At 42.3% G+C, this 20990-nt stretch overlaps 1 protein-coding gene across 1 annotated transcript in view; it reads right to left on the bottom strand.

The window, feature by feature from the left end:
* Positions 1–14579: 14579 nt before the first annotated feature.
* The window catches only part of LOC101336980 (cytochrome P450 3A29-like), a 28800-nt gene continuing 22389 nt past the window's right edge, over positions 14580–20990 (bottom strand). Inside the window, exons 11-13 of the mRNA XM_033839162.1 lie at positions 19700–19926; positions 17088–17250; positions 14580–14675 (exon numbers count right to left, since the gene is read on the bottom strand). Of these exons, the coding sequence (XP_033695053.1) occupies positions 14580–14675; positions 17088–17250; positions 19700–19926 (486 nt within the window). The remainder of the gene's footprint in view (positions 14676–17087; positions 17251–19699; positions 19927–20990) is intronic.

Below are 20990 nucleotides of genomic sequence, written 5' to 3'. Positions count from 1 at the left end.
TGATTTTCAGCGCCTGATCTGGATGTTTTGAGCTTCGATTTGATCGCTGCCATCTTCAGCTGGTCTACCCAGCCATGGAGCATCGTCCAGCGAGAAATCTCCAGCACAAAACTTTGCGAACCACTTCTGACATGTTCGATCAGTCACAGCACGTTCACTGCACAAATCTTTTTTTGTGTGTGTCAGTTGCGTTTTTTACCTTTCTTTAAATAATAAAGCATGATATGCTGAAAATGTGGCTTTTTTTCTTCCATCTTCAATATTAAAATGGCCACACCAAAATTCACCAATTTTGATAAGTCTTTTTTTAAATGTACACTGATATGACAGCTGTCACATACAATCTAACAAAATTGTTTTGAATGAAGTTAAAGACAACTAAGTGCTACTAGAGCCGTCTTACAGAAAAACCGAATGAACCTTTTGGCCCAGCCAAGAATAGCCAAGATAGGGAAACAACCTAAGTGTCTATCGATGGATGAATAGATAAAAAAAATACAATGGAATATATACAATATATACAATGGAATATTATCAGCCATAAAAAATAAGGATGGACCGCGGGGGCATTATGCTAAGTGAAATAAGTCAGACAGAGAAAGACAAATACTCTACGCTATCACTTGTGTGTGGAACCAAAAAAACCCCTCAACTTTTAGGTACAGAGAACAGATTAGTGATTGCCAGAGTTGGGGCTGAGGGTGGGGGGAATGGGTGAAGGTGATCAAAAGCTAAAAGCGTCCAGTTTCGGGCTTCCCTGGTGGCGCAGTGGTTGAGTCCGCCTGCTGATGTAGGGGACACGGGTTCGTGCCCCGGCCCGGGAAGATCCCACATGACGGCATGGGCCCGTGAGCCATGGCCGCTGAGCCTGCGCGTCCGGAGCCTGTGCTCTGCAACGGGAGAGGCCACAACAGTGAGAGGCCCGCGCACCGCAAAAAAAAAAAAAAAAAAAAAACTTCCAGTTGCAAGATAAATTAGTTTGAAGGCTATAATGTACGGCATGGTGACTACAGTTAACAGTACTGGATTGTATATTTGAAAGTTGCCAAGAGAGTAGATCTTAAAAGTTCTTATAACAAGAAAAAAATTGTAACTACTTGAGGTGAATTGACTAAACTCATTTTGGTGATCATTTTGGAATACATACATCTATCAAATCAGTGTGTTGTACACCTTGGACTAATACAGTGTTATACATCATTTACATCTTAATAGTGAGGCAGGAGACAGATGGGCTCCAGGCTAGGCATTTACAGCTGGCCTCCTGTTTACATTTCTTGCCGTGAGAAAAAGATGGGCTTCAGGCTGGACACTTAGAACTAGCCTCCTGTTTGCATTTCCTGAGACAGGAGACAGGTGGCTCCAGGTTAGATATTTACAACCAGCCTCCTGTTTGCACTTCGACATAGAAATAACAACAGAAACAGGGTAGCCAGACTTTGTCTCCTGAGGAAACTTTAATATAACAGTCATGGCAGGAACAGAGAGGGGCTAAACCCTTTTGAGTAAAAGATCAAGAGGTCATATATTTCCCTTTCTTGGGACAAGGGAGACATTGCACACGTGCAGAAAGGCTCCTTGGGGATCAAAAAGGAGGGGGTACCACCCCATAATAGGTGATGTCAAGGCCCCCCCCAGAGGGTGGGCTGAAATCCATCTTGGAAGAAAGTTGTGCACGCATGCTGGGGAGGATCCTAGGGTAGGGCAGGTGTGGAGAAAGAAACCGGATAATTGGCCAAAGGTAAACAAAGACCCGAAGGACTGCCCTGTATAAATGATTTAACCGCCTTTTTACTGGCTCCTACTCATTAGGGAGGACGCCCACACCCTTTCTCTCTGGGTGTGTATCTCTGCCTTGCGTTGGTCTTAACCAAACAAACTGTTTCTCTGTGTGCTCTCCCACTTGTGCTGTCCCTAATAATAAACTTTGTGCCTGTTTTTACAGTTTTTGCCTCCTTGAGAAATGCATTTTTCAGTGGGGGGCAAGGGCCAGGGAAAATTTGCTTCAGCCTCTAGCCCTGGCTAGTCTAGTGGCTGGGATTCCTGGTTTTCATCCAGGCTACCCAGGTTCAATTCCTGGGTGGAGAACTAAGATCTCCCTTCAAGCCAGTGCTCACTGCTGTCTCTCTGAGATCAACAGCAGTAGGAAAAATGAATCTTACCCTTTAATAAAAACAAACAAACAAAAACCACGATAAGATTCCACCTCACGCTATTGAGATTGCTATTATTAAACAGCAGAGAAGGGCAAGTGTTGGTAAGGATGTGGAGAAATCGGAACGTGTGTGCACTGTTGATGGGAATGTAAAATGCTGCAGCCACTCTAGCAAACAGTTTGGTGGTTCCTCAAAAAATAAAAAAAAAAAAGAATTACAGCAATTCCATTTCTGGGTATATGCCCAAAAGAACTGAAAGCAGGATCTCAAAGAGGTATTTGTATGCCCTTGTCCATAGCAGCGTAATTCACAAGAGCCCCAAAATGGAAGGAACTCAAGTGTCCATTGATGAAGGAATGGATTAACAGAATGTGGTAAGTATACATACAATGGAATATTATTCATCCTTGAAAAGGAAGGAAATTTTGACGCATGCTACAACATGGATGAACCTTGAGGACATCATTCTAAGTGAAATAAGCCAGTAATGAAAACACACATACTGTATGACTCTACTTCTCTGAGGTACCTAGAGCAGTCAAATTCATAGAGAAAGAACCTAGAATGATGAATGCCAGGGGGTAGGGAATTGTTTCATGGGTGTAGAGGTTTAGTTTGAGAAGACCAAAAGAGTTCTGGAGACTTGTTTCACACAACGCCAATGTACTTACACTACTGAAACTATACACTTAAAAATGGTTAAGATGGTAAATTTTATGTTATGGGTATTTATCACAATTTTAAAAATTTATGTTAAAAACTTAGGTTGGGTTGAATACAGGGCACTCTCGTCATTAATGAGATATTCATTTGGATTAACAGAAAGGTATGATCCAAAGACCTACCACAAACATACATTTTAATGGAAAAAAAAAACATTAGAAGTTTTCCCACTAAAGCCAAGACACAAAATTACAATTACTGCTACGATTAAGCATTGTATTAAAGAATCTTGCCAATACGCTAGGAAAGAAATAAGTTATCTTGAGCAGAAAGAAACCTTACAGTATTTTTCATACCTTAGAAGACCAAAAGAATCAATTTACAATTAACAGGAGCAAACAAGTAAGCTCGAGAAATGTACAAGAAACAATACATTACTTAACAACCCAAGTAACCAGTCAGAAACTATACTAAAACATTAATAAATAAACTGAAAATGCTAAGATAAGTAGAGATAACCCACATTCCTGAGTGGGAAACTTTTAATTGCACAGAGGCCAGTCCTTCTTCAAATTAATCTTTGAATTCAAAACGATTCCAATCCAAATCTCTTACTGTGTATTATGGAATTTGCCAAGACCATTCAAAAAGTCAGAGAATATTGTAAGAATAAATAGAAAATAACTGAAAAACAGCAATAACGAAGAACAGGTGTTATCAACTGTCAGAACATACCATGAAATCCAGAAAGTTAAAACAGCATGGTATTAATTCAGAGAAAGCATCAATGAAAGAAGAGTGAGTGCAGAATACAGGTTTATATCTAGGAATTTAGTTTATAATAACCAGAGCATGGAAAATCAAGGAGGAAATGATGTTAGAACATTTAGGTACTTATGGCAGGGTGTGAGGAGTGAATTCTTCAAAGTATTGCTTAATTTAAAGCTTTCTAAATGTTTTATGAGATCCATGAAATAAAGCCTTAAATATTTATTTTTCCCCAGAGTTTGTTTTACCCCTTAATCTTCGCAGGGTATTCTTATCTTGCTTAAGGAGAATATTATAGCACCTGGAGGTAAAGATGCATCCTAGTAACACAGCACTGGAAGCCAAGATGGAAAAGATCTCCACAGCCACCATGACCTTCCCCTTGGTGCTATTATACACAAGGAGGAATGTGATCCAGACACCGCAGAACACCAACATGCTGAATGTCAGGAACTTGGCTTCATTGAAAGTGTCAGGCAGGCTTCTGGCCAGGAAGGCCAAAGTGAAGCTCGAGAGGGCCAAGGAGCCCAAGTATCCTAAGGAAAGTTAGAACATGACAACGGAACCCATATTGCACACAACGATTAGGAGGGTAGGCTCTGAATGTGTACCCATGTCAACGGAAGGGGGAGAGGTTCCCAACCAGACAGCACAGAGAGTCACTTGAATCAATGAGCAGATGGGAATGATCAAATTGGGTGCCCCTGAAAGCAACCACTGCCTCATCTTTCTCCCTGGGGTTGTGACCTTGAAAGTCAGGACTACAGTGATGGTTTTAGCCAAAATGGTGGAAATAGCCACAGTGCACATGACTCCAAATGTCATCTGTTGGAGGATGCAGGTGGCAGTGTTGGGATGGCCAATGAAGAGGAAAGAGCAGAGGAAGCACAGGATGAGGGAGATGAGCAGGATGCAGCTGAGAGCCCAGTGTTTAGCTTTGACTACGGAGGTGTCCCTGTACTTCACAAAGACCCCAAGAACTACAGCTGTGAGGACAGACAGACAAAGGGCAGTGCAGGCAAGGACCATCCCCAGAGGATCTTCGTAGGACAAGAAGGTCACAGCCTTTGAGAGGCAACGATCTCGATCACTATTTGGGTCCTGATGGTCTGGACACTTCATACATTGCTTCACATCCAGCAAGAAAAGCAAGGTGCCGTTACCTTGGGTTCAGTGATTCTCTTGATCTCCCTAAATATTTACCTGTGGTCAAATTTCTATAATTCGACACCAAATAAAGGAACATTACAGAGAGAAGAATTCTGAGTTAATGCTGTCTAGTGTTTCTTAGTATATCAAGGACCAAGGAACCTAACATCACCTCTTTTGCTTATCTTACATATGCAAAGGAACATGTTCTTTCATATAAACAAAAATTACACCCAACTGTTTCACTTAGATATGGGCAGAGGAGGACATATCCTGGATTCATTCACTCAAAAGCAAGTGTTTATTGATAACCTGCAGTGACCTAGAGAATATCCCAACCGTTGCACATATAGAGAGCAGCAAGGCATAAACGCTCACTTAATAAGCTACAAATTTACATTATTTCTGTTATCCACATCATTGCAAACCTATGTCCTGTTCATTATCACTTTTACTATGTTGTTCCAATTTGAATAACTTGTATTTTAACAGAATAACTCCCTAATGAGTCTCCCTGTCTTCTGTCTTGAATCCCTCTCATCTTTCAACCATTCAATCACAGGTATTATTGTTTCTATTATTTAAATCCTTTCATACTACTTCCATGATTCAAATGCCACAATTATTCTCATGTTCTTCTAGATCAGTGATTCTCAGACATTAGCATGCATTAGAATCACATGGGGGGCTTGTTAAAGCAGCTTGCTGGTCCCCCGCCAGGGTTTCTGATTGGGAAACTCAGAATTTACATTTCTAACACGTTCTCCAGCAATGCTGATGCTGTTGGTGTACGTACTACACTTTGAGAATCACTGCTCTAGATTGAGTCCAAACTCTCAACCACACAAAAAGCTCTGTTATTATCTACATTCTACCTACTTCTCCTGCAGCACCTTCGTTTTTCTGAGGCCGTGGAGTAGGGAGGCTAAAGAAACCAATTCTAATGTGTATCTGTGATACTCCAGGCAATTTGCTTCATATAATATCTCCCCTTCAATTTTCACAGAATCTCAAGAGGTAGGTAGATAGAAGCAACCACTCTGCAGAAGAAAACTGTTGAGGCTTAAAGAGCTGAAGTAACTCACCCGAGATCTTGGAGGCAGGTCGAGCAGGGCTAGATGTAGACTCGTGACCAGGGGGCTGAATTAGGGTGAGCCAAGTAGGACACCCACAGGGGCAAAATTCAAGCAGGATTCTGTTTCAGGTGCCAACCCTGCCTCTGCAAGACCCCGAGTGCCTCCTTAATGTTTGTACCTCCTGCACTTCACTTTCCTTACCGTAGTCTGGGCCCTAATCACGTTTGTCTGATTCCAAAGCCTGTGATCTTTCCTTTATACACATTTTGCTAGTTTTCATGTTCATTACCACCTTTTCTCTTAAAAAGCTGTCATTCTCTTAGAATTACAGGGTTTAGAGAAATTTCTGTATTTTGATATTTATCTCAATATGAATTTCTCAAGATTTAATTTCATAAATTTATCATCAAAAAGAAAACCATAGGCCAATCTCATTTATAAAATGCTAATAAATTTTAAATCAAGCCTTAGAAATGATTAATCAAGTACATTAAATAAATAGCACACCACAGCCAACCGGGACTAAAATTTTTAAATGTTTTCTAACAAAAGAACTTGAAAGAACATTAGAGTCAGGCAGACCTGAGTTCACAATAGTCCAAATATTGGCAAGAATTTTATGCTGAATTATAATAAACAAAAGCAAACCATAAAATTTATGAAGCTTTCCTCTTTAAAAAAATTATGGTACTATTAAATTGAGTGAAAATTACCTGTTTCCTGAAGGTTTAATGGAATCTTCAGCTCAACTGATCAGTACCTTGTGCCCTGTTGGGTGAGCAGCCCTTTGAGGTCCTTCATTACTATCAAAACCTTGAAAGAAATCTACCTTCAGTTCTCAGAATGCTCCTTCGTCTTCATACCTGTGTGTATCACTCTTGTTCTCTTCTTCCTGGGGCATCGTTTCCTCCCTTCTCCACCTAACTAACTATAAACACCTGTCTCTAGACTGAGCTTGAATCATCTCACCTGAGTAGCATCCCTTGCCTGTGTCAAGATTATTGACTCCATATTTCCCCAACAAATAATTTTAGAATACTTTTGTATCAGACTTGTGTACTTGCAGTTCATTACTAAATATTTTAAACGCGTACCTACATTTTGGAATATTTTTCTGCCATAGAGTTAATACGGTTATTATTTGTCCATAGAAAAGCTGCTGCACTTTTGTGTACTTATTTAGAGACTGGACCTACCCAATTGTGGCAAAATGATCATTTTTGTCTTGTTTTTAAACAAGAGTGCTTTAACGACGGTGAAGAAAGAGTAGTTTTTAATAACCTTCAATATCTTAAATGGGGTTTTCACCCTAATCACTCTCTTATATAATTATTTTCTTGAAATTGATTTTTCTTACAAATGAAATTTGAAATGATTTTGCCTGATTTCAAAATGAGGGTTCTGGCATTATTTGTTATTTAAAATTTCTTTAAGCCTACTTATTATTTCTGAGTAGATTAGGATGTTTCCAAATTCCAAATTTGTATTCTGTAAAATAAAGAGATGTTATATAGACAGGAAGGGGGATCTATTACAGAGAACAGAGGAAGGTCATCGAGTAAAGCAGACAGAAATAAGAGGAGTTAATTAGTGGATTCAGGAAAAATTCTACTTTACAGCCTGATCTGTGGCTACAGGAGAGAAAACTGGCAGAACTTTGCAGTGTTCGGTGTACTTTTGATTCCAAATGTGTGTGAAGCCCAGAACATAGTAAAAATCGGATCAAGCAAAGCAAAGGGCTCTTTTTCAGGGCATAGGATCCACTGCAAGCTGCTCTGGCAATGACCCCCCAGCTGATGACAATGAGCTTCTAATGAGAAAGACGTGGAAATAAAGCCAACGCTAATTCGAGGTGAGCTAGTCAGCAGCCAAGTTTGCAAAGGGTTCATGCTGAAGAAGAGCTTGAGTTTCCCCAAAAGGATTCATTTGAGCTTGTGTTCTCCTGAGAGCTCCTGGGTACACACCTGACCTAACAGTCAATTACCCGAGAAGTAGGTCTTGTCCATGGCATTTTCTATTATACACTGTCATCACCGCTTGTAAGCAAACTTCAAGAGGCATGGGGTCAGAGCAGGAGGAATTCTGCTCTTGAGGCATTCTACACCAATTTGCCGGAACTGAGCAAGCTAGACCACCTACTGCTTTTATAACTTTCCATGCTTTCACCACTGGCCCGAGGGTGAGCCCAGTCAGGGGGTGTAAAGAAGCCAAGGTTCGCTCTTTCATTTAATCAAGATACACACCTCTCCAAAAGTTTGCATTTTGATGATATAATTACCACGCAGCTCTTCTTAAGGTTATCCAGAGATATACTGTACATTGCTACTATCCGAACGGAATATTTTATTTCCTCTACTTGATTATTTTTATAAAAAGAAAAATCATGTATTTTTATATATGTATCTTGAATCAGGAGATTTTACATGAAAGTTTTAGCAATTATACTGTTTCAGTTGATTCTCTGGAGTAGTTTTGGTACAAAAGGATGTACTTTAACCTCTTGTATTTTCCTTTTCTATAAATATGACCCCTTTGGTTCCATGCATTGTTGTGCCGCTCAGAACTTCAATGTTAAATAACAGGAAGGAAAGTGACCAATTTATGTTGTCCACAAATTTAATTGGTGGGGGGTGTTTTCCCTCTCTCATCATTTAATTAGCTTGTCTGTTGGCAAATCCAGAATACTAGCTGTGGTGTGAAAAGTCTCCAGTACAAGACTGTTGTCACCTCCCATCATGGGGTCCCACCATCCCACCCTATACTTGCTGTTTTTCAGCCACATTAGACATTTTTTTTTTCAGGTCCCTGAAGAGTGGGGGAAATGTGCCACTTATTTCTGACAAGGAATTCTTCCTCCCTTTATTCAGCTGATACAATCCTTTTCAACTTTCAGAAGTCAATAATAAAACCTGCACACTTTGTGGAAAATTCTCTGACCTCCCAAAGTAATGTTAGATCCTCCCCCACATCTCTGTATAGTGGCCATGGTCCGTGTGGTCAGCTCTCATGTTCATCTCCTCTCCTTGACTCTGAACTAGCAGAGCACAGGCATGATTGTACAATGAGGGGTACCGGAATTTATCCTCAGCACATTGTACAATACAGGCTCACAGCAGCAATACAAGATGTTTTTTCATTTGTGAAATCACAGAAATTATTTCTGAACACTCATTTGTGTTATGAATGGTGCTAGGCACGTGAGAAAGGAAGCAGAATAAGATACAACCTTCAGTGTGATCAGGGTTTGGTTGAGAGTAACATGTACAATAAAACCAAGATACTCATAATACTGTGTATTAAGTTTCCTGGTAGAAACAAACATAGGTCCTTCTGGGATGGTCCTTAAATATTTTCTTGAGAAGATAATGCTAAGGGTCAAAAAGATGAGTAGGAATAAACCAAAGAGAAGAGTATCCTTTCATAGGAATATTAATTCATATCCCTTTCATAGGGATTAACTTTAATAGTGAAATTGCTGAGTAAATGAGGGAACTTGAAGATTTCAGTCGTAGTCTAGATCCTTCGCTTTTGGGGGACAAATAAGAATGTAAATGAAAGGGTGAGGAAGGAAATTCCTCCTGATCGGTACCTGTGTGATTGGAAATCTCCTTGTCCGGGCAGCGCATGCAGTCTAAGTAGCAGGCAGCCTGTCCCCACTGGGGAGATTTCCTCCATCCAGGGCCACCGCTTTTGCTGCACACAGAGCAAGGAGTCTCGAGAAATCAGGGGAAAGTCTTGTTGAAACCTGCACATGTGATCTAGTCCTGTGTAACCAGAGTGTTTCAGGGACAACCAACAAGTTTTATTTTGAAAAAGGAGCTCATTCATTGACTGGATTGGATGCTCTTCTCTACTGCATGACACTATACCAAATGTTAGGAGCATTTTTTAAATGGAGCTGATAGGAGGAGGCCTTTAGTAGAAGTCAATGTCACCTGTGAGCACCTGCCACCTACCTGGTGGGAGAGACCCAAGGATTGAGTGGCTGAAGATTACACTGAGCCAGGTTCTCTGTCTGCTTGGCAGAGAAACTGTGGATTATGTAAAAAACAAAACCTCTGAAGTTCTTAAAACTCAACAGAAATGGAAGACATTTCAGCTGTGTTTGTGCGCTTCCTTCTCCCTTTATCCTTTCTCACCTTCAGTTCTTCTGAAAGTCCCCAGGGCTGCCCAACACTGGCCTGAGTGCATGGATCTCATTGGTAAAGTGCAGTAAGTCCCAACTGTCTCTCCTGCCCTCGTTTATTTCCTTGGGAGCTTGTCATGCAGCATGAAATTGCTACCATGATAATTTGTCATCTTTGGGTTCAGGCTTTCTTGAGAAGGCAGCTGTTAAAATCCATAGCTGCCACTGGAAATCGTAATGCATGAAAATATCTATTCTTCCTTCCGCTGATTCAAGTCCAAGTGGGCGTATGCCTTGTGCAGGCGTTTTGCTGGTCTAGAAGCCATGCATGCAGGTCGTTTCTTGGAGGCAGTCTCCCAGTGGAGGGAATGAGATAGTCAACCGAGCTCAGTATGGAGCATACCTCTGGAGTCTCTGGGATAATGGAGCCCTACAGAGAGGCGACTAAGGAGAGAAGTGGCTGTAAGCTTCCATACCAACAAAGGACAGACCTGGGAAGCTGGAAGATGATCCCCAGGAAAAGTAGGATGGAAAGTCCTAGGAATTTTGATTTGTCTCTGGCCCCTCATGGTGCCTTGTCTGGGCACCTTTAAGTGGGGTCATGCCACAACCCCCAGTTTACAGATGTAGAAACTGAGGTTCAGGGACTGCAAGTGGCTTCCCAACAGCTATTGATGACAACATGTCATATGTATGCTAACATGAAGGTAGATTGGCAAGTCTTCCGCTCTGAAATGCCAGTATGCAGTGTTTGCTGTTTTGTGATAAGGGTCACTATGGGAAATAGTGAGACCTGAGGCTGCAGCAGCAACTTGGTTACAATTCTGACTCCTACCTCCGTGGCTATCCCTGCCCAGGAGCTCCCCCATGGGTCTTCAGAACCAAGGACTCTATCTCACCTCACCAGGAATAAAGACAGGTGCAGGTCATGAGGACACTAGGGTCTTGTGTGTAGGATCCACCTCTGTATGTTCCCAACTGAGAGGGACACAAAATACATCCCACATGGAATGACTGGGGTGTCATCTGATAACTTCTGACAACTTAGTTCACTCAACTAAACCCACAGCCTTTCTTATTCTTCTTAAAAACAAAACCCTTGCGGGAAGTACAAGCTTTCATCTTCCTCCAAAATATGTACTCGGCTAAGATAATTTTCTCACTAAGCCTTATTTGACCATCACCTGCCCTATTCACCTCAGGACCTGGTCCAGCTGGTTGGAATCTATCCCAATGGCGATAGGCTAGTCATTTCCCTGGAATAAAATGTAGCCAGTGCCACGTCCTAACCAATACAAATGGCCTTACTCTGCACAGGGGAAAAATAGACGGCATAATCTTTGTGTCCCTTCATTCCACAGCAGGGAACACCTAACGTGAAAAGTCTTACCTACTAAGATTGTAAAGGAAGACATGTGTGCTTGAAGGTCACCCCACACCCATGCCTCTCATCTACTCATCTGTGTACTAATGGGCTTGGCATGTACTTTCAAAGCTCTGTTCTCATGCTTAGCGTGCAGATATGACTAAGACCCAGACTGTATTCAGTTGAAGAGAGAGACAAACAGGTAGTTATAGTACAGCCAAGGTGAACTAATTATACAGGTAAGAGAACACAGTTCCCTCATCAGGTGTAAATGGCTTCTCAGTCCTTTGCACTCAAAGTTGAACCTCAAATAGCATTCTGGGCAGCATTAGGCGCAGATATCAGTATAGATGAAGCATCCTGGTCTTATTTTCCTGTCCTGTTATATTGTTAGCCCAAGTAACTCCTCTTCTGGGAAGCCTATCTAGACTTTCACGGCTGAGAGAAGTGCTCAAGGTATGAAGAGGCAGTGTTACTCTGGAAGGATTTGTGCCTCACATTCAAATTTCACAATCTGGAGTGTGCAAACAATGAAAGCAAGATTACGTGTTTGTAACTCTGCTCCTAAGCCTTCACGCTTCTCAGAAGGGAAACACTTGATCTTGCCATTTGGGGGTAACCAGGTGGTATTTAAGTTTTGGCAGCTGGGAGGGGGAAATAGCCAACTTTTCTTAGTCTCCTGGTTTGCAGGTGGTGCTGAGTGACAGGACATTCTGTCCTGGCCTTAGAGGAGGTGGGCACCTCACCCCAGTGTCACTGTATGTTGCTTGGGATCCATGCCTGCTGTGTTCAGGCCACGTGCCAAGACAAATTATAAAGAAGTCAAAATCCTTGCTCTCAGGAAGCCTACACTTAAAAGGGAGAGACACATAAATAATTTCACAAATATTGAATTATATCTGTGACACGTGCTAGAAAATAAGCTCCTTTAGCATTGATACAGTTGACCTTTCTTTTTTTAAAATTCCATTCTCCTTGAAAGATGTGAAGAGATGAGAATCGACAGGACTTGATGCATTGGAAGTGTGTGACCTTGGGCATCCCTGGGTCTGTTTCCTCATCTGTCTGTGAGGAAAATTGACCAGAATTGACCTATGAGGACCTTATCCAAATTGCGAGGCCCCTTGATGGCCTGCTTCTCAACTTCTGTGACCCTGCCCCCTCCTTTATTCTCTTTCCCTTACATGCCATTGAGGGTCCCCAGGTCCCCCAGCCTAGTCAGGAACCAAGAGTTCCTGAGGGCAAGATGGAGAGCCAAGATGGAATAGGATGGACCTGGGAGAAGACAACCAACCATTTAGGTCTTGAGCTCTAAATTCTAGAGTGGTTTCTCAACTGGGGCTTCAGAGAGAGACACATCACACCACACACACACACACACACACACACACACACACACACACACACACAGAGCAAGACCTAACCTCAGGCAAGGAGAGAGAAATTTCTTGTTCTGAATAGTTGGTCTGCATTAAGTGATTCAATCCATCCAACAACCCCATGAGATAGGTATTGTATGGTTCCTATTTTAAAGATGAGCAACAAACGGGGGCACAGAATGGTTGAGTGACCCTCCAATCACTCGTCACCAATTCCTACAGAGCTGGGATTCAGATTCAGTTCATCTAGGTTTAGAGCCTGAAGTCTTTACTGTCGCTAGTCTCAGCTTTGCCCTGGAATTAGTGGGGGAACTAGCTCTAGAGCCCAGGTCTTCTGAGAGGGTAGTGACCAGTGTTCTGCCCCGACACAGAGACGAGGTAAGTCTCCCTAGCAAGCCCGTCGATGACAACTGGGGTGAGGTAGGAGGATATGCTCTCTGCCCCACATGCACTGCACCACGGAGAAAGCCTCCTATCCTGAGGCAGAAGCTCTTCCCTAGACTTCACAGCAAGGGGAAGAGGAGGAGGTCTTCTCATGGCTGCTCAGTTTCTACTCCATCCTGGAGGGTCTCTTTCTTGATAAACTAACCACTAACATCTCTACCACCCTGTACACTTGATAAAGTTCTTTCATATCTCTCTTAATCGATCCTCAGGAAAACTCTGTGAGATAAGCAGTGTTGGGATTATTTACATCCCACTTTACAGGTGTGGAAACAGAAGTTCAGTATGGGAAAGAGTTTTGCCCAAGCAATTCAACCACGAATCCACTCATGCCAGGCTGCTGTTCCTGTGGACACTTTCCCCTCCCTACTCAGTCTCTGACTTGGAGTCACTGTGCCTCCCTTCTCTGCCCCCACCCTGCATTGTGTGCCTGCCCACCTTCTGTCACCCCACCCCCCAATGACTTTAGGACTGGATCATCCAGGAAAGGAAGGCAAGGCAGGAGAGGAAAAATGGAGGGAGGGGGCAGAAAAGGGAAAGGAAGAGCCCTGGGCAGCTTCTGATACCAACTGAAACTGATCAGTGCTTGTAGCCTTTCTGCCTGAACAACTGACCAATTAACCATCTTTTATTCCACATTCACTGTGGTTAAGACAGTTGGGAGTTGAGGATGGAATGCAAAGAGGTGTGAAAAACATATTTCCTGCCTTCCAGAAACATCAGGGGAGGTGAGATGAAAACATTAAATCAAACAAATAATATAAGTTTCTCAGTTGAGTGTTACAAAAAATATGTGCTCCAAAAAAGGTAGGTATAAACTACGAATATACTTTCTAAGCAATAGGCAAAGTCGCAGTGGATTGGCTCTTACCTATTGAATAGGAGTCAAATTGGAGTTTTGATAAAGGCCCCAACCAACCAGTGATTTTGATGGTCAAGAGCAAGTAGTCACTGAATCTCCCTGATTCAGTTGTATACATTCCCCCCCTAATGTGCACAAAGGCATCAGATTATACTTTTGTAAAGAGATGTTTATTGACTTTCTCAATATAATATTTAATTTAGAATATTCAAAATAAAATCTGTGATATGAACGTCACTATTTCAGTCATCACTATCATTCTTATTTTCATTAGCGCTTGTGAGAAATTTTCATTCTGATCAGTGCTCAGGAGGAGTAGATGGTCCTAAGTGGGGTGTGGTGGGGTGGAGATAGTTCTGTGAGAACCAGATAAGCTGAGTTTGCATATCTGGCATTTATTAATGTATATATATAACACTCCACATAGACAGTGAGAAAGCTAAATGAATGTGCAGAGTCTCTAGTCATCCATCAATCGCAGTAGGGGAATCCAATATTGATTTCTGTGTTTTATCACAAAGTAAATCAAGGCCTCTGTTGTCCTGGGACGCAGCTTCCTTGAAGAACAAAGCGCAAGTCCTTAGGGAAAGTCAGGCTCCAGTTAAGGTCCCATCTCTGGGCTCAACCTTTAGAATAATGGGTTTTTCTAGTTGAAGAAGTACCTGACGCCTTAATTTCAGGTGCCTCTGCAACAGTTAAACAAACACGTGAGAATCGAATAATGAAGCAAGGCCAGCAAGAGAAACAAAGTATTGATATATAAGATACATTATGGACAATAATGCTTTACAAACATATAACAGCTAGTTTTAGCATCGTATACCTTTGATTCTTTTTTAAAAACTACAAATTCCATGTATTTAATAGATACAGGGATGGTCAGCTTATCTGTTTTTCATAGGGTGAACTTTAATAGTCGTGTCTTTCAAGGAACTGGCCACATTTATGTATAAACTATATGGAGTAAAATTGTTTGCCGCATTCCCTTATTATCTTTTTTATTAAATTAAAATTTCCACCTATTGAGACATAACTGTCTTACAGGAGTGCATAAGTTTAGGGTGCACAGCATAATGATTTGACGTACATATATCGTGAAATTATCACCACAGTAAGTTTCATTAACATCCATCAGCTCATGGATACGAAGAAAAAATATTGTTTCCTTCAGGTGATATAGCTCTCAGGATCTACTCTCTTAACAGCTTTCCTGTACACCATACAGAAAGGTTAACTAGAGCCATCATGTTGTACGTGGCATCTCTAGTACTTATGTATCTTATAAATGGAAGTTGGTAGCTTCATCCAATCTACCCTCCTTATCTTTGATTGTTTATACTTATTCTTTAAGTTATATCAAACAAATTGTCAGGGAGGAGAGAAGCCCCAGCCTGTGGATGGCTGGGTGGAGCTTCAGGGAGTATCTGCCCTTCCCAGGTGCGCCAGAGGCTCCCTTTCTCTCAGGGCTGAGTCCCCTGTCTGTACACACCTACAGGACAGCCACACAGACTCCCACAAGTAAAACGGAAACCGTCTCTATCCTCCTCTTCCCTGAGAAAGCCTACCCAAGGGGAGGAGCTGCTGGTTAAATGTGTGACTCCTAGAAATAAGCCTTCTTATAGGGCCGTGTTTGAGACGAAAAAATGGTAACTGTTCTTTGTGTGCTTCAGGAGAGATTCCAGATCTTTCTATAAATGTAACACCTTGTTATTTTAAAATTTCAAATGACATGCATATATGTCCCCCGCAGATAGACATACACACGTACACCAGGCATGTACACAAATGTCATTTGTTAAATTTCAGAAGTTCAAATGGTTCACAATTTGTATCCAAGAACTCTAATCAACGGCACATCTAACTCCCTAAGCATTTGCTGGGTGACTGGGAGGCGTCGTTCAGAGTTTACGAAAGGAATAAAATGAGAGGCTACAGTTCAAGACGTTCATAGGTATAAAGAAAACATAGGAACCAAACTGGATGGTTCCATGACAAAGTGTTAAGTTAGGTCGTAGGAACCGTGATGCCAGCCTGTGGTGACTGATACAGAGCAGAGGGGAGAGTGGGCTGTGGACTGGGTGGGGGAGGCTTCATGGAGGGGCTCAGGATTGAGCTAGAACTTGAAGGGGGAAGAACAGAATCGGGGGGGGCGGGGAAGAGCACACATAGAGTTATTATTAGAATGTAAAGGGAGCCCATCTTGATGGCAGCAGGACCCCTGGAAGGTGAGGGGGCTGTGGGAGTCCTTCACATCTGGCAGAAATGCTTTCCATCGGGGGTTCTCACCGTGGCTACACAGGAGAATCCGCGGGAGTGGTTTGAATGCCACACTCCGGGCGAATTATTATTATTATTTTTTTTTTTTTTTTTGCTGTACGTGGGCCTCTCACTGTTGCGGCCTCTCCCGTTGCGGAGCACAGGCTCCGGACGCACAGGCTCAGCGGTCATGGCTCACGGGCCTAGCCGCTCCACAGCATGTGGGATCTTCCCGGACCGGGGCACGAACCTGTGTCCCCTGCATCAGCAGGTGGACTCTCAACCACTGCGCCACCAGGGAAGCCCCCGGGCGAATTATTTTAGAATAAATGAGATGACCTAGGCATCAGGATTTTTTAAAGCACCACAGTAATTTCATTATACAAGCAGAGGCTGAGAACCACTGCCAGGAGAGCTTCTGTAAGTTCTGGTGGAGAAGAGCATCACTGAAGAGCCATGACTTTTCAGTGTGTGCTCTCATGACTGTGCACACACTTCCTCTTCCTTCCGGTGGACTTGAAATGAAATTTAAAACATTGCTGAGGTTCAAAAGACTGCCAAGAATCATGTCATGCTAACTGCATTGACTCTAGATGACCTTTATGGTTGGGTCATTACAAAGCCACAGGCTTAGCCATCCAGAGCTGAAGGACACTTAAAGGTCACAGATGGCTCCAAATACATTCATGTCCAATATGACAAATTATTCCTTGAATAGAACACATTCATATATGTGTGTGTATGTGTGTGTGTGCGCATATATATATATGATATCTATCTATCTATATCAGTTTTAAAAACTCACAATAAACACAATTAATGCAGCTAGGTAACTGTCTGACCTGTGTTTCTTTGCAAGGTTTGAAGGAGAGGTTCTGCAGGACTTTGATAACAGCAAGTTTCACGTTCATGATACCAAGTCTCATACCAATGCAGTTTCGGGGTCCAGTTCCAAAAGGCATGTATGTGTAAGGATTTCTGCTCTCCTTGTTCTCCTTACTGAACCTGGTTCCACAACAGTAAATGAAACAAATTAACGAAACAGAAAATCCACAAGAGCTCAAAGTCTGAGGCTTAACTTAAACACTCAACTAGTAGCATTAGGGATGCCTGTGTGAGCTAGTCATTGAATCCTGCTGTGGTGATTTTGCTATGAGAAAGGTAAACTCCAGATCCTTCCCATTCCCCGGACCCTATAGGAGCTTTCAGTCCTGTTGAGGAGATGAGATGAATGCTGTTTAAAAACAAATTTATCTCTAAACACTAACTTTACATTCAGGCAGTGAGATGTTCATGCTCTGAACTGATTGAAGGAAACGTGGGTTCCTGCCTCCACGCACACTTATGTCGGTCATGTGCTCATGGGGGAAGGCAGCAGGAGAATCAGCTCCCAGGATTTAAACTGTCATTTCCCCCTTGTATTCCCTTCCTTCCCGTCCCCTTGTGTCTGTCTGTCTGTCTGTCTGTCTCCCCCACAGCACAGAATGCTTAGGTCACATCTCCATAACTATATGACGCTACTATAGACTAACCACTGATTTCCTTGTCTATCTGTTCCACTAGCCTCTAAATTCCTTGATGGTTAGACCTCTGTTTTATTCAACTTTGACTCCTCAGTATTTGAATATATTAAGGAAAAATATGGAATTGTGGAAAGTGATAATAGCATTGCGATTATGTATATTTTAAAGAGTCCCTACTTTGCAAAACATTTTGGAATATTTACAGACACTGTGACCTCAAATAATATGGGTAGATGGAGGAGGGTAGCAATAGCATGTGGATGGAGCAGAGACGTGGGATGGTTGTTGGGCAGGGAATGGGCACATATAGATACATCAAAAGTCTTCCACAGGCTAGTGCCTATAGAATATATTTGTGCATACGTCAAAAATTCTCCATGATAGGCTTTTTTGTAAACATTTGGATTTCTCGCTGCCTGGCCGAGTCCCTGACACGCAGGTGAGGACTAACTCTCTGCTTGACGACTGAATGAATCAAAAACGAACTGGGAGATGAGGATTGACATAAATACACTACCATGTGTAAAATAGATAGTTAGTAGCAACCTGCGGTATAGCACAGAGAGCTCAGCTCTGTGCTCTGTGATGACCTAGATGGGTGGGATGGGGGGGAGGGAGGTCCAAGAGGGAGGGGATATAGGTATACATACAGCTGATTCACTTTGCTGTACAGCAGAAACTAACACAACATTGTAAAGCAACTATACGCCAATAAAAAATAAATAAAGTGAACCAAAATGAACAACAGCAAAAAAGAAATAACGGTGAGTGGTCTCTGGTCTTAGGCTCGTGAAGCTGCAGGAGAGGGAGCTACTGAGCTTCAGGGAAACACAGAGGTTCCCTGGGCCAGAAAACAGAGGACTTGGTCCACTCCAACTTCCTGTTTCAAGAAGTGCTATGTGTAGAGGTGATGCTGGCACTCAGGACACTAGGGCGAACAAGATAAAGTCCTTGCCATCAGGGAGCTTATAGTCAGGGGCTCATAAAAGTCTAGATCCCAGCTAGTGCCCTAAACTATTCATCTCCAATTTTGCTCACTGTACAATAAGTGGGAAAGCATCCACTCTTTCCAGAGTCCGATCTGTACCGAAGCCAGACCTTGACTCTGAATTCCCAAAGAGGATGCTCAACCCCTCCAAGGAGGAAGTCTCAGACATCTAGAGAGCAGAGGACTTCTCTTTGGAAGGTCACCAAGTACTGAGGTAGAAGGGACTGGCCCAGGTGTGCAGCCACAGACAGAACCAGGGCACCTGTGTGCACCTCGGTCCTCAGTGAGGCTGCTTGAACCACCAGGGATGAGACCTCTAGGTCCCCAGCCTGCACTCTCACAGTAATGCTAGAGGAAATGTAGCCAGTGTTTAAAGAAATGGAAATGTGGGAACATTAGTGATGAATTCAAAGAGCTAAGGAGAAGGGACAGAAAAACTTAAAGGAAATAAAAGGCCTATACACCTCAAATAAGATAGTGGTTACGTAAATTACGGCATATGCATATAATCACTTATATAATTATATATATAGAGAGATAGCTAGATAGCTAGACACACACACAAATTCACATAGAATGTTGTTTATAGTTTACTGTGAAATCAAGTAAGCAGTTCAAAACCAAATTAAATATACTATCATTCTAGTTTTAAAAATCTATATATGCCTAGACAAATGTCTATGCGGACATACATCACATTATCAATGAGGCTTATCTTAAGGTATTAGGAATGTAGACAGCTATAATTCTTTTTTCTAGTCCACAGTTTGTAAAATTTGATTCGAACAATGATCACTCTTATATTAAGAAAAAACATCAAACAATAAAAAGAGGCACAAATAAATGATGGTACAATCGCTCATTTGTCTCCTACAGTAAGAGGCGTCTAATATGCTGGAACCACTCTGGATCAGAGAGGGTTCCCTTCCCTGGGTTCTCCTACCTTTCAGGACGGAACTCCTCAGGCTCTGGCCAGTGTTCCGGATCTCTGTGAATAGTGAAGAGTGGCACCATCACCACTGTTCCTTTGGGAATCAACACCCCATGGACTTCCACATCTTTCTTACAGACTCTCTCAAGTCTAGCAGTAAGTGGGAATAATCTGAGAGATTCATTCAACACCATGTCAAGATATTCCATCTGTTCCAGGGACTCATAGGTGGGAGGTGCCTGGAAGAAAGAAATAGATTTTGATAAATTGAGATTGGGATCAAACTTCAACCCAGTCTAAATAGTCCTATTGAAATGGTAGGAGCTCCAGAGAATAATTTCAACTGGTAAAGGACCTTAACATTTATAGACGTTATAATATCTATCATGTCCTTTGACCTGCTCAGTGGCCCACTGAGATGTGTGGAGTGGTTATGACTCTACGAGAACATTGGGACAATCCCCTAAACAGGGCCTGAAATCCCGCACGTTATCAGCTAGTGTATTTTCTTTCTCATGAGAACAAACGTGACCAATAGACTACGACCCTTAGTCTTAAGTGAAATAGGCCAAAGTCACTGTTTCCTTTTGAAAGTGAGCCCACACATCTGTACCAAGGAAAGAAATGTATAAAAGAGCAAATCCCCTGTTCAACATAAAGGTTTTTAGTTGAAAACTCCTGACTGCTAATGCTTTTCATTATATATATAAAGTTTGGAATCACTATATTATATGAAAACTCTATAAATAATTTGGGGAGAAACGAGTTCCTTTCTAAACCAAATACAAAAACAAAGAGCAAGATTGGGTGCTACAAGGAACACAATTTCAGATCCAGGGAAAGTTACAAGAGGATGAGAACCCTACTCTCAGCCACAGCCTCTGTTGCTGGAACAGTCTCCTATGGTCCCTTCAGGGGTGACTGTTAAGGTCTGAAGGTCTAAACAAGCCACTGCAGCCCCAGAGGCCAGCTCTCCTCACACCACAAAGAATTCCACTCTTGGCAGAGATCTGAGACCAGTGGGGGTGACACGTGGCTGTCACGTGGGGTTATATTTAAGGGGCAACATTGTAGAGGGTGAGAGTTGGCTCAGGAGACAGACACCCTGGCACATAGGTTGGCGTTTTCAGCACTAGGTACACGACTAGTATGTGAAAGTATTTCATCTCTCTGTCGCTCAGGTTTCTGAAACGTCACATGGAGATAATTAGAGTTGACACTTCATAGGCTTGTGTGGCAGACACACTCACTGCTCACCCAGTATCCACGTAGTCCCTGTATTTCCCAGCCCACTTGAAGTTAC

Source organism: Tursiops truncatus, chromosome 15 (genome assembly GCF_011762595.2).
Source record: "Tursiops truncatus isolate mTurTru1 chromosome 15, mTurTru1.mat.Y, whole genome shotgun sequence".
Taxonomy (NCBI): Eukaryota; Metazoa; Chordata; class Mammalia; order Artiodactyla; family Delphinidae; genus Tursiops; species Tursiops truncatus.
Note: the sequence above shows the minus strand (reverse complement) of the source record. Positions and strands in the feature narration are given on the sequence as shown.